Source organism: Rhamphochromis sp. 'chilingali' (genome assembly GCF_963969265.1).
Source record: "Rhamphochromis sp. 'chilingali' genome assembly, chromosome: 18".
NCBI lineage: Eukaryota > Metazoa > Chordata > Actinopteri > Cichliformes > Cichlidae > Rhamphochromis > Rhamphochromis sp. 'chilingali'.
In genome coordinates this window covers 4,883,344-4,895,674 of record NC_137945.1, presented here as the reverse complement: position 1 = coordinate 4,895,674, position 12,331 = coordinate 4,883,344, and the positions used below count along the sequence as shown (strand labels likewise).

Below are 12,331 nucleotides of genomic sequence, written 5' to 3'. Positions count from 1 at the left end.
CGCCTTTCTCACCCGACAGCACAGACACAGTCGGGGCTGAAAGTTTGCAGCTCACTGATTCTGATGTTTTGGCAATTCTACTGCATGAAAAAGCAGCTCTGAGTGATTATTCAGATTTTCATTTCAGTTATGATTTTGTTTGTTTTTTATTTGCTCTTTATTTCAGGCGACGTTCAGGATAAAAATGTTGAAGGACTGACTTACACTGTCTTTGTGTCTTTGTTTAGAAGCAGAGCGACACAGATGGATCCAGTTCTCAACCCTGTCATCACCGTGGTGGTGGGAAAGACTTTCGTTGTGACCTTTGTGGAAAAGCTTTCAGTCGAAAAGACAGTCTAAAAGTACATCAGCGTAAACACACTGGAGAAGAACTGAAATACTGCAAAGAATGTGGGAGAAGCTTCAGCACATTAAGTGGATTAAAACAACATGAACTGATTCACAGTGGGGTTAAAAAGCACGTCTGTGATCAGTGTGGGTCATCTTTCATTACTGCAACCAACCTTAAAAGACACAAACGAGGCCACACAGGAGAGAAACCATACAAGTGCAGACACTGTGACAAAAGCTTTGCACATTCAGCTAATCGTAACCTTCATGAACATACACACATGGAAGAAAACTACAGCTGTGACCAGTGTGACAAGAGCTTCAAGAATCTCAGTTCATACTCCAAACACAAACGATCCCACGTTACTAATAAACTCTTTCACTGTTACCAATGTGCCAAAACATTCACTTCATTGTCTGCTCTGTGCAAACATCAGCGTGATCACTCAGGGCTGAAATCACTCCCATCATAGTAAGATGCATGTCAGTGTCATCAGCTGTTTTATATTTGAGAAAAAAGGTTGAAAGATCTTTAAAAAAAAATTATTTTTCCTTAAACTTGCTGTAGGTATTAAAACTTATGATTTTGTGTTTAAGATGTCGAAACAATTAATTTTGGGAATTCATTTTTTAAAGTTGTGGTTTCATTTGCTCAAAGTTCAATGTTTTCCTGATGCAAGGTGGGATGGATCCATGCTTTTATGCTGTTTAAGACAAATTCTGAAAGCTGAACGTTGCAGAGATTGAGACCCATTAGACCAGGCAGCATTTTTCAATCTTCTATTGTCCTAAGCTGTGGCCTCAGTTTCACTGGAAGTTTAACCCAAGTACGGTGTTCAGCTGTGGACTGGTCCATGGACCCGCCTGTCCTCCAGGAACACAGGTACACATCCTGGACAGCGAGGAACGCCGGTTTGAGACCAGAGTCAAGGAGACCATTTACGTCAAAAGGGAAAGACTCTGAATCAAGGAGGGGGCCTAAGGGGACTTTTATTTCCTTTGCAACGTCCATTTAAAGTTCCATTTAAACACAGACAACAAGTAACTAGACTAAGCACAGTAGGAAATGGTTTGCCCCTTCTCATCAGCAACACCTGGACAGAATTACCCTTGACCTTAAATAACCCTGTACCTACCACTGCCATAACCAGTACATAAAATGAAATGCAACCTTCTAGTAGTGTTAAAGACAGGGAAATAAGAAAAATGGCTCCTACACACCAACTCCTAATTACATGAGGCAGAGGACATAGTAATTACTGAACTTAAAGGAGCCATGATGAATTCAGCTTTATTATGTGATAAGAACAAGTAGTCTGATGTCCTGTAATCATGATGACGCTAAAATTTGAGATACAATAAAAAAAAAATATACGTTTTTCTACTAGGTATTGGTTCAGTATCGTCGATACCACCCTGAATTTTACTTGGTATTGGATCAGAAAGGAAATCAGTGGTATTGCACATCACTGGTCATGATACATCAATACAATATGCATAAGACGGCAAATCATGTTTAATTTATACATCATTCTACCAGTAATCTAGTTCATCAGTTTGTAGCTTCACAAAACAAAATAAAAAGGAATTTTTGCAACAGGTTTTTCAATCAATTTTGTTAATTTTGTTTCCAGATAAGAGAGGCCAGAGCTTTCTTATCCTCTGTGTTTAATCTGGACCTTGGGACAGCTAAGAGCATCTGATCCACAGACTTCAGTGATCTTATAGGAGTGAACAAATTTAAAAGATCAGAAAGGTTTGAGGGTCCTAACCTATGCAACGCCTTAAAAACACATAATAAAATCTTAAAATGAATTCAAAACCTAACTCGCAGCCAGTGTAAGGATGCCAGTACGGGAGATATGTAGTCTTGGTTGCATAAAATAAGATAACCTTTATTAGTCCCACGCGTAGGAAATTTGTTTTGTTACAGCAGTGGACAGTGCAAAGTTGCATAGAAAATTTTAAGAAAAAACACTGGAATAATATATCCATGAGATACTGTACACAATAGAATAGAATGAAATAATACATGCAATTGAATAAAATAGAATACAAATACTATTTACAATTGAGTATAATACAACGATGCCAGAAAGAGTATTGCACATGTGTGGATGTGTGTGCTTAGTCAGTTGAAGTCTTTGTTGTGGAGTCTGACAGCAGTGGGGAGGAAAGACCTGCGAAATCTCTCCGTCCCACATCGTAGGTGCCGCAGCCACTGAAGGAGCTCCTCAGTGCCGTCAGAGTCTCCTGCATTGGGTGGGAGATGTTGTCCAACAGGGATGACAGCTTAGCCACCATTCTCCTGTCACTCACCACCTCCACTGGGTCCAGAGGGCATCCTAGAACAGAGCTGGCCCTTCTGATCAACCTGTTCAGTCTCTTCCTGTCCCCAGCAGAGATGCTGCCGCCCCAGCAGACCACACCGTAAAAGATGGCTGAGGCGACCACAGAGTCATAGAAGGTCTTCAGGAGTGGGCCCTTCACTCCAAAAGACCTGAGTCTCTGCAGCAGGTACAGCCTGCTCTGCCCTTTCCTGTAGAGGGCGTCTGAGTTATGAGTCCAGTCCAGTTTATTGTTCAGATGAACACCAAGGTACCTGTAGATGTCCAGTCTCAATGTCCATACCTTGGACCTCAGTGGTTGCAGTGGGGGATGTTAGTGCCTGCGGAAGTCTACCAGCAGCTCTTTGGTTTTACTAGTGTTGATCTGGAGGTAGTTCTGCTGGCACCAGTCCACAAAGCCTTGAGTCACTCCTCTTTTATAATAATAATAATAATAATACATTTCATTTATAGGCGCCTTTCAGACCATCAAGGTCAACTTACAGTAACATGTAAACAATACCATAAAAAACATAAGAAAAATGTATATATAGCAAACATGGCAGATAAAATTTAGACATAAACAGTCATAAAAGTATAAAAGCAAATATAAGAACTGAGCAGATCAGGTGTATGCAATTCTAAATAGATGAGTTTTGAGTAGTGATTAGGGCCCCAGAGAGCAGCCAGTTGGCTTTTCTACCTTTAAAACCCTCCTACCAGCCAAATGGCTTTTAGCTAGGCTTTAGCTTCAGCCAAGTGGAAGCTAGGCTAGTCATTCATATGTAAATTAGGTTGTTACCTGGGAATTCTGGAGGGAGGGGAGTGGGGGTGTGTGAATGAGGGGGTGGGGGAGCTGCTAAAAGCTGTGAACTTCCTTTTGTGTTCACTTTGATGCATTCTCAATCATCCAGGGAAATAAATCTCCAAAAGTCACCAACTTGGAGTGTTTCAGTTTGCCATCTTAGGGAGAAATCAACACACATGGGTGTATTTCCTTTGTTGCTGCGATTTATTGATAAAAACAGTACAAAAAACCAACCATTTGTACACATATTTACAAATAATAATAAAAAGTGAGTGAGTACATTTCAACATTTTTAGCAATCACTCACAATTCTGGCACTGCCATGGTATCTGTAGTCTGCATTTACCACATGTGTATCTGTAGCAGTGAACACATCGCACAGTGGCATGATTGTTCTTGCATTTGTGTTTGACCTGACACATGGCTCTTTTTCAATTCAATTCAATTCAATTTTATTTATATAGCGCCAAATCACAACAAAAGTCGCCTCAAGGCGCTTCATAGATACAGAGAAAAACCCAACAATCATATGACCCCCTATGAGCAAGCACTTTGGCGACAGTGGGAAGGAAAAACTCCCTTTTAACAGGAAGAAACCTCCGGCAGAACCAGGCTCAGGGAGGGGCGGGGCCATCTCCTGCGACCGGTTGGGGTGAGAGAAGGAAGACAGGATAAAGACATGCTGTGGAAGAGAGACAGAGGTTAATAACAGATATGATTCAATGCAGAGACGTATATTAATACATAATGAGTGAGAAAGGTGACTGGAAAGGAAACACTCAATGCATCATGGGAATCCCCCGGCAGCCTACATCTATTGCAGCATAACTAAGGGAGGATTCAGGGTCACCAGGTCCAGCCCTAACTATATGCTTTAGCAAAAAGGAAAGTTTTAAGCCTAATCTTAAAAGTAGAGATAGAGATAGAGATAGAGATAGTTTTTCCAGGGCTAGGTGTGGAGGGTTGTGTCCAAAGCAACTGTTCTTTTCTTGCCTTCTTCTCAGCTACATGAGAGTGAGCCAACTCTCTTGCAAGCTCCACCAGGAAGTCCACCCGTCTTTCCTTCGTCCCGGTGCATGCTTGATACAGCACATGTGCATTCAGTGCTGCCATGTCAATCATGTTATAAAACACGGCAACTGGCCAGCGCCGTGTTCCTCTGCGGACAGTGTACTCCCGAACCATCTGGTCCATCACATCCACGCCACACTTTGTTTTGTTGTAAAGGGTGACAGTGTTTGGCTTCCTTTTGGTAGTGTTATCAGTCTGAACCACGCTGTGCATGCTGCTAAGAATATAGACTGTCTTCTTCCGTTTGGCCGCATACGCCGTCAGCGTGGCAGCAGAGGTTGAAAACACCTAAGAAATAAGATAAATTGTTATTTCCATAGCCCTTTTACACACAATGAAACACATAAACATAGAACCACAAAAGACCTGCAACATACCTGAGTGGTAAATTCATTGCGATCTGTCTGTCTAGTGGATTGAGGAATTTCCCTGCGAATCTTGTTGACTGTGCCGAGGATGGTGGTTTTCCGTCTAAGAAGTTTTTGCGCAAGTGAAAGCGATGTGAAAAAATTGTCCGTGGTAACATTTCTGCCCTTGTCTAGGAATAGTTCCATCAGCCTCATTACTACATTTTCAGAAAGTCTCTCCCCAGTGGGACGATTGGGGTCCTTGCCAAGATATGGGAAGACATTGCAAATGTACTTGGATTTTAGGTCGCAAGCCACCCAAAACTTGATCCCAAACTTGTCAGGTTTACTTGCAATATACTGCAGGAAACAGCACCGAGTCTTTGATGGGAAAAGCTGTTCATCAACGGTGATATGTAGACCAGGGTTGTAGCACGTGATGCTGTTGGTGACAAATGATCCCCACACACTGGAAATTGCAGCGAACTTATCAGTCTTTGCTCGATCACTGCGGGTGGACTTGTCATCAAAGCGTAGGTGTTGCATGATGTCTTGGAAGTGGTTTCGTGCCATAGTTCCAATTATCTGTGGGTTTCCCAGGTTTGCTGACCAGCAGTCACGTAGAGATGGAACCCTGTTAACCCCCCGCAAGATGACAATTGCAATAAATGCCATTAGTTCAGGGAGGTCCATGAACCAATGAACATGCTCCGTTTGCTGTGCATGTTGAATAGTCCATTCTTGAATGCTATGAAGCATGTCAAGAGTGATGAAACACAGGAAGCTCTGAAGGCGACTCGAGATACTTCTCCTGGCCTTAGCCGTTGGCTCTCCATCTGCAGCGTACGCTTCTATTGGGGTGAAAGGGAGACAGGTCCCCACCTGTTCTTCACGCCACACTGTGCCATGTTTCGCTGTCTCAGTCCCCAAACAAGCTCTCTTTTTAGGTGGAGAAGCAGTCTCCTCATCTGCAGTGTGAACAAATTCAAATTGTGAGCAATGGGAAGGTCAAACAAAATCACAAATGCATGCATAGATACTAGGGATGGGTATTGATAAGATTTTCACAATTCCGATTCCATTTTCGATTCTGTTTAACGATTCGATTCTTTATCGATTCTCTTATCGATTCTTTTTAAAAAAAAAAAAAAAAAAGGAGAACACTAAGGTCGATTAGCTTAGAACTTTGTTTTATATCTTCTCTTTGAACAAGGTAGACATTTAGGAGTAACATGGCCTTACAAACCCAACAGTGAGATCGTAAGAGATCCAGCCTACGGCTCTTCAATGGGGTGTCACAGGGTCCCCAGGAAAAAAAATTGTAAATGTAAAATAATAAAATAAATATTCGTCTGCAGCAATAACAAAGTATAACATAAATTGTTCTGTGGCAATTACACAAGAATATCCAGTAATGTCCCTGCCTACAATTAAACACATTCACTTACCGATAATCGGGGGCATCTGCTGTGGCAAATGGGTTAAAGCCTTTTACCACAAACTTAGTCACTGCTCGGTGACATTCGTCTATCCTGGCCTGAAAGGAGACGCTACCGGTAGACTGCAGCGAGAACTGGCAGCATCTGAGCCAGACTCTGTCTGTCTCTCTCATCACGGTCACCTAAATGCACAGTAATGGCAGGTTTTGTAATAAGGCAGATCGCGCTAACATAATATGCACTGTTAGTTGATTATTTACCTGCCGCATTAACGGGAGAGGACGTGCAAACGTTACCGCTGCTGCTGGGTTGAGATTCACGAGTCCGGAGCGGAATTAAAAACACGACATTCATTTAAGGTCATCGCGTGTTTTGTGAGGAAATGCTTTTGCATATTCGTAGTGTTTCCTCCCTTAAATGAAATATCTACTTTGCAAGTATTGCAAGTTGCCCTGTTGTCATCCGTTCTCGTAAAGTATAATCAAACTTTTTAGCGTTTGAGCCGCCATGTTTCCTGCCAGGTAAATGACGCTCCGCAACGTGGTGACGTCATTCGGGGCGACTGGAATCGATAAGGGAATCGTTTGCAAAAATGGCAAACAATTCCAAGGAATTGAAACAGTGGGAACCGGTTCTCAACAAGAACCGGTTTTCGATACCCATCCCTAATAGATACTAATTATAATTCCAGTATCTCCTCCTCCTCTGTATCAGAATAATGTCTGAAATATCTTACTTACTAACTACATCCACTTACTTGTTTGAAATGTATTAGGAAATAACATGAAATGAAACTAACCGGAAGACTGATCAGACAGCTCTGAGTCCGAATCCGACTGAACTTCTAGGTCTTCTCCATCCGAGTCACAAGGGTCGACTTCCCTCAGGATCATTTCCAAGGCCTGCTGAGTGGTGAGTCTTCTCTGCATTTTCTTTCCTTGGAGAGGAGGTCCGTACACCACAGAATTCTTCAGGGCAATCCATTGTGGCATCAATCAGACCACTGGTATAATGTTGAAAATGTTGAAATGTACTCACTCACCTTTTATTATTATTTGTAAATATGTGTATAAATGGTTGGTTTTTTGTACTGTTTTTATCAATAAATCTCAGCAACAAAGGACATACACCCATGTGTGTTGATTTCTCCCTAAGATGGCAAACTGAAACACTCCAAGTTGGTGACTTTTGGAGATTTATTTCCATGGATGATTGAGAATGCATCAAAGTGAACACAAAAGGAAGTTCACAGCTTTTAGCAGCTCCCCCACCCCCTCAATCACACACCCCCACTCCCCTCCCTCCAGAATTCCCAGGTAACAACCTAATTTACATATGAATGACTAGCCAATTTAGCTTCCACTTGGCTGAAGCTAAAGCTTAGCTAAAAGCCTACCAGCCATTTGGCTGGAAGGCGGGTTTTAAAGGTAGAAAGGTAGAAGCCTGGGACTCCTAGTGATGGGGTGATGCACTTTTGTACTGTACTCCTTGTCGTCCCCATCAGTGATGAGGCCGACTATTGCAGAGTCGTCAGAGAACTTCTGCAGGAAGCACTGGGTGGAGTTGTGGGAGAAGTCTGCAGTGTAGATGGTGAAGAGGAACAGAGCCAGAACGGTTCCCTGTGGGGCCCCCGTACTGCAGACGACCCTCTCCGACACACAGCCCTGAGTTCTCACATACTGTGGTCGGTCAGTGAGGTAGTCTAAAATCCAGGTGACTGACGATATCATTGACACGAGACAAAATACTTTACAACTTTATTAGTGCAAAAAACCCCATCAATGTATTTTCACATAAACAAGCAGCTGTTTTTATGTGCATTACAGTTATATAAAAATTAACAGTGCAAATGCTAATTCCTTGCTGACAGTTTAACCAAAAGGCATTTCCAGTGGAAAATGGCCAACATATCTTCAGCATAACCATGTAGAATATCCACAAAACTTAAAAGGAGGTTATACACACACAATACGGTAATATTATGTTGAAGCACAGTTTTTATCACCCCGCGAGGCTCCTGCCTACGATAGCCGTAATGCTCCAACAATCCATCAAGCGGTGCGGATTCGTAGCTTAGAAAAGTCATACTAAAACCTTTTCGAGCGCCGTGTACTACATAAAATCGTTTCCAGGTCAGTAAACACAACCAGAATTCATACATAAGACACACAGGATTATAAGTGGCACTGTTGATTTTCAGAAAAATCAAAGGATTGATTTTAAGTGTGCCGTATTTTCCAAAAAAACACGGTAATAACGACGGCCCGCTAGCATGTGCTACCAAAAATAGTGCTTTGTTGTGTATCTGACGGAACAAAGCCACACCACTGAAGTTGCAGCCTTTTTGCAAACCAGTTTTTGCTGCTAGGCAAACTGAAGTGGGTCCAGTGATGAGCTCACCAGGCGCCGAAGCTGAGCCAGGACCAGCCACTCCAGGGTCTTCATCAAGTTGGATGTCAGAGCCACCAGCCCATAGCTGTTGAGGTCTTTGGCACTGGTACAACACAGGAGGTTTTCCAGAGCTGCCTCAGGCTCTGGTTGAGGAGGTGCTCCATCACCCCACACAGTTGGTCTGCGCAGGACATGACAACCCTTGAGCTGATGCCATCTAGACCTGCAGCTTTCCTGGCTTTAATCCTCCTCACTTCCCTCCTAAGCTAGGTGGTTGAGAGAGGCAGGCTGGAGCCTTGTGTTAAGTGTGTATTGGATGCTGTTGTTGGGGGTGGGGAGGAGTGACCAGGGTGAGTAGAGGAGGTGTTAAGTATCTGAGGTGTCAGAGGTGGAACAGCAGCAGTGGGTGTGGGTGAGTCTGCAGCCGATGTTGGGAGACTGCCTCATGGATGAATCAAACCTGTTGAAGAAATGATGCAGTTCATTTGCCCACCTCACATCCCTGCCAGGCAGAGAGTTCTGACGTTTTTTACCCTGAGATGGTTCTGAGGCCTCTCCAGACTTTGCCAACATTGTTTTGTTGTAATGCATGTCCCCAGGCTGTCGATGTCCTCTCCGTGGTTTCACAGACCACCTCCCACACAGTAGACTCAAAACAGTCATTAAGAGCCTCCTCGCTTTCCTCTGACCATCTCTGCACTGTGCGGGTGGCTGGTGGCTCCCTGTGCACTAAGGGCTTATACACAGGGACAAGGTGCACCAGGTTGTGATCAGATCAACCTCACTTTCCTCAATTACTTTGTAAATAAGGTGATGGACTTGAGATCCAAAATCTCCTCAAGTGCCTCCCCTTATGAAGATGCCCCTTGTTGTCCCGGGTCATTTACTTCTTTTTCTCCAAACACACTCAATGACTTAATTGCAGTAATAGGTAAAATGAAATCCTCATCATGCTCCTTAGATATATTACCTCCCTCTGTCCTGTCTGGGACTCTCACCAGCAATGGTCCCACACTACTATCCATCATCAACAATTCACTGAGGCAAGGCTGTGTTCCGTCCTATTTTAAACATGCTGAGGTAACCCCTCTGTTAAAAACACAGAATCTAGATCCTACCTCCCCTAGTAGTTCCTACAGAGTCTAGTTATTATCGAGTATTTCCAAGCACATTTTGACGTTTTTTTGGGTTTTTTTGATATATCAACTGTTTTGTATAGTTCCGAGACAAGAATGTTTTTGCTTTTTGCGTTTAGAATGTCGCGTAAGGTTAATAAGAGCGCAAACACCTCTCAGTCAAACTTGCGGCTTGCTGCTAACACTGCATCCCCGCCTCATGGTAAAACTTCGCCACTGCCTGGGTCGCCCAACACGCTGCTCGTCGATACGGAGACGTTCACGAAGGCTGAACTCTTCTCTGAACTTCGTAAAGAAATTTCAGCACTGTTTAAAAAGGAACTGACGGCAGCATTTGCAGAGAATCTCACGTCTATCAGGTCCAACATACAGCAACTAAAAACTGACCTTTCCTCAGACATAATGACCATGCAGCAGGAATTCGCTGGCCTCAGAAGCACAGTTACGGAGATGGAACAGTCCCCGCGCTATGATTGTGAAGCTGCACTATTACGCGGACTGTGCTAGGATTCTCCAGAAGGCCAGGGAGCTGCAGACGGTTCAGATAAATAATATGACCATTTCTGTGTTCACCAACCACACTGCTAAGACAGCGCGGGCCCGTGTGGCTTTCAATGAGGTCCTTCGCCATCTTTTAATATTGGGTGGTTACTTAAACTGTGTTATTGATCCTGCCTTAGATCGCACGAATCCTCGGACCCTGACCCAATCCTCTATGTCCAAGTCTATTGGACTTCACACACAGGTGCCATCAAATATCTATCCCTAAATCCATCTACAATCTGGACACCACAGGTTCTGTACAGCATGAGGGTTAATAAACCGTACCCAAATCAATATGATGTGTAAATTGATTTATTCTTGTACCTCCATGCCACAGTGGCTGGATTCTTCACCCCAGTGAAGAGGTTATTGTTATTGCCTGATTTTAATAAATTGAGCCGTTTGCTCTTTGGTACCAAAGCATATCACAAAAAGGTTAATTCTAAAAATCTAAATCAGCTGTGTGTTAGCGGCAATACATGAAAAATCACAGGACCCACCATACAAGCTAGTTTACGAGCAGTTTTTACAAAGATTATATTAATTTTTTAAAAAAAACCATATGCAAATGCCCAAAGTCTAACAACACAACCGCTACAAAAATGTAACTTTTATACGACCAGATTTTCGTATACTTCATTTAATAGTGTATTCCTCTCCAGCAGTAACTCCTACTTTGTCTGCTATTCTTATGAGGAAAAATTCTCCTGTATGACTCGCAGTGAATCCTGGGATATGGTGGGCCACAAAGGATACACCAGACCCATCCTTGAAATGTGTGGAAAAGTAGGACACGTTCGTCACCACATTCGGAGGACTCTTCGACTTTGGAAAGCCTTCATCGCATCACTGTGACATAATTGCCTACAAATACGGCATTTCAAGTATCAGTCCCCTGAATTTGGACACAGTCTTCCTCTCCTGGTGCATGCTCACTTTTTTTGACGGTTTGCAAATAAGGAGGTGGGGCATTGCCACCACTAACTAGTGTGGACCAGAATTCACTCTTACCAAATAATAAAAAATAGATGCTAAAAAACCCCCCAACCAGACAGAAAGATGATAAATTCCCCTCTCGCCCGTGCAGGTGGTTTATCATTCAAGCTCAGGTCCTCTACCAGAGGCCTGGGGGCTGGCATCAAAGAATACAGCCAGTCAAACCGGGGTAGCATTTGTAGTCCCTGAAAAGGATCAATGGTGGACCGTCAGTACACACTGGAGAAATGCTTCCAGTACTGTCAGCTGTTCAGTGGGTAGAAGACATGTGACCGTTACAATCAGGCATTTGTTCAGACTGAAGCTCTTCATTGGCCAGTTTACAGTGTAGCCACTCAGAAAGTAGAGATGTACTAACAGAGGTTCAGCAAACATTTAACGAAATACACATGATGGGACTTATAGTTGGCTTTTTATGGATTCCAGCTCACTATGGAGTCAGAGGAAATGAAACGACAGAGTTGTGAAGAAAGCCACAAAACATGGGTTAACTGAACTGGCTATTAACTTCTGTCAGACAGAGATAACGAGTATAATAAGGCAAGAAATAAAGGAAACATGACAAAAACAGTGGGAGGGAGAAAGAAATTTAAGGAGGGTAGGAGAAATGAGAAGCACAGGAACGAGTAGGAGAGAGGAGGTGGTCATATCTGGAATAAGATTTGGAAATATTGGTTTGATCACTACTATTGGTGACTGTCAAACCTTTGAGTCGCCGAGAAGCTGAATAGGGGGATAATGTTGACGCGCCTGCTGTTCAAAATGTAAGTTTACTGCAAAAGGGTTCAAGAAGTGAACGTTTTAAGGTCTTATTCCAGTTTTTAAAACAGAGTATACATTTAGGGAGGATTTGTGTGTCGACGTTCCACTCCACAGCAGTTGGTGGCGGTAATGCACCATTTTGTTGTTTAACAACCGCCAAACAACAAAATGGTGCAAACAA

The 12,331-nt window shown here is 43.1% G+C and overlaps 2 protein-coding genes across 3 annotated transcripts in view; one reads left to right on the top strand and one right to left on the bottom strand.

The window, feature by feature from the left end:
• LOC308386423 (uncharacterized protein) overlaps nt 1-3,459 on the top strand; it is a 99,606-nt gene extending 96,147 nt beyond the window's left edge. For both annotated transcript variants that reach the window (XM_080865936.1, XM_080865937.1), the window contains one exon: nt 167-3,459. Coding sequence is in view for 1 of the 2 variants with exons in the window: in XM_080865937.1 (XP_080722063.1) it covers nt 167-199 (33 nt within the window). In the remaining variant the exon portion in view is untranslated. The remainder of the gene's footprint in view (nt 1-166) is intronic.
• A 316-nt stretch (nt 3,460-3,775) lies between these two features.
• On the bottom strand, nt 3,776-7,350 carry LOC308386257 (piggyBac transposable element-derived protein 4-like). The gene is made up of 2 exons (XM_080865673.1): nt 7,122-7,350; nt 3,776-5,851 (listed from the first exon to the last, which is right to left on the bottom strand). The coding sequence occupies exons 1-2, from the start codon at nt 7,312-7,314 to the stop codon at nt 4,845-4,847; spliced, it is 1,200 nt and encodes a 399-aa protein (XP_080721799.1). The 5' UTR covers nt 7,315-7,350; the 3' UTR covers nt 3,776-4,844.
• Nucleotides 7,351-12,331: the final 4,981 nt, after the last annotated feature.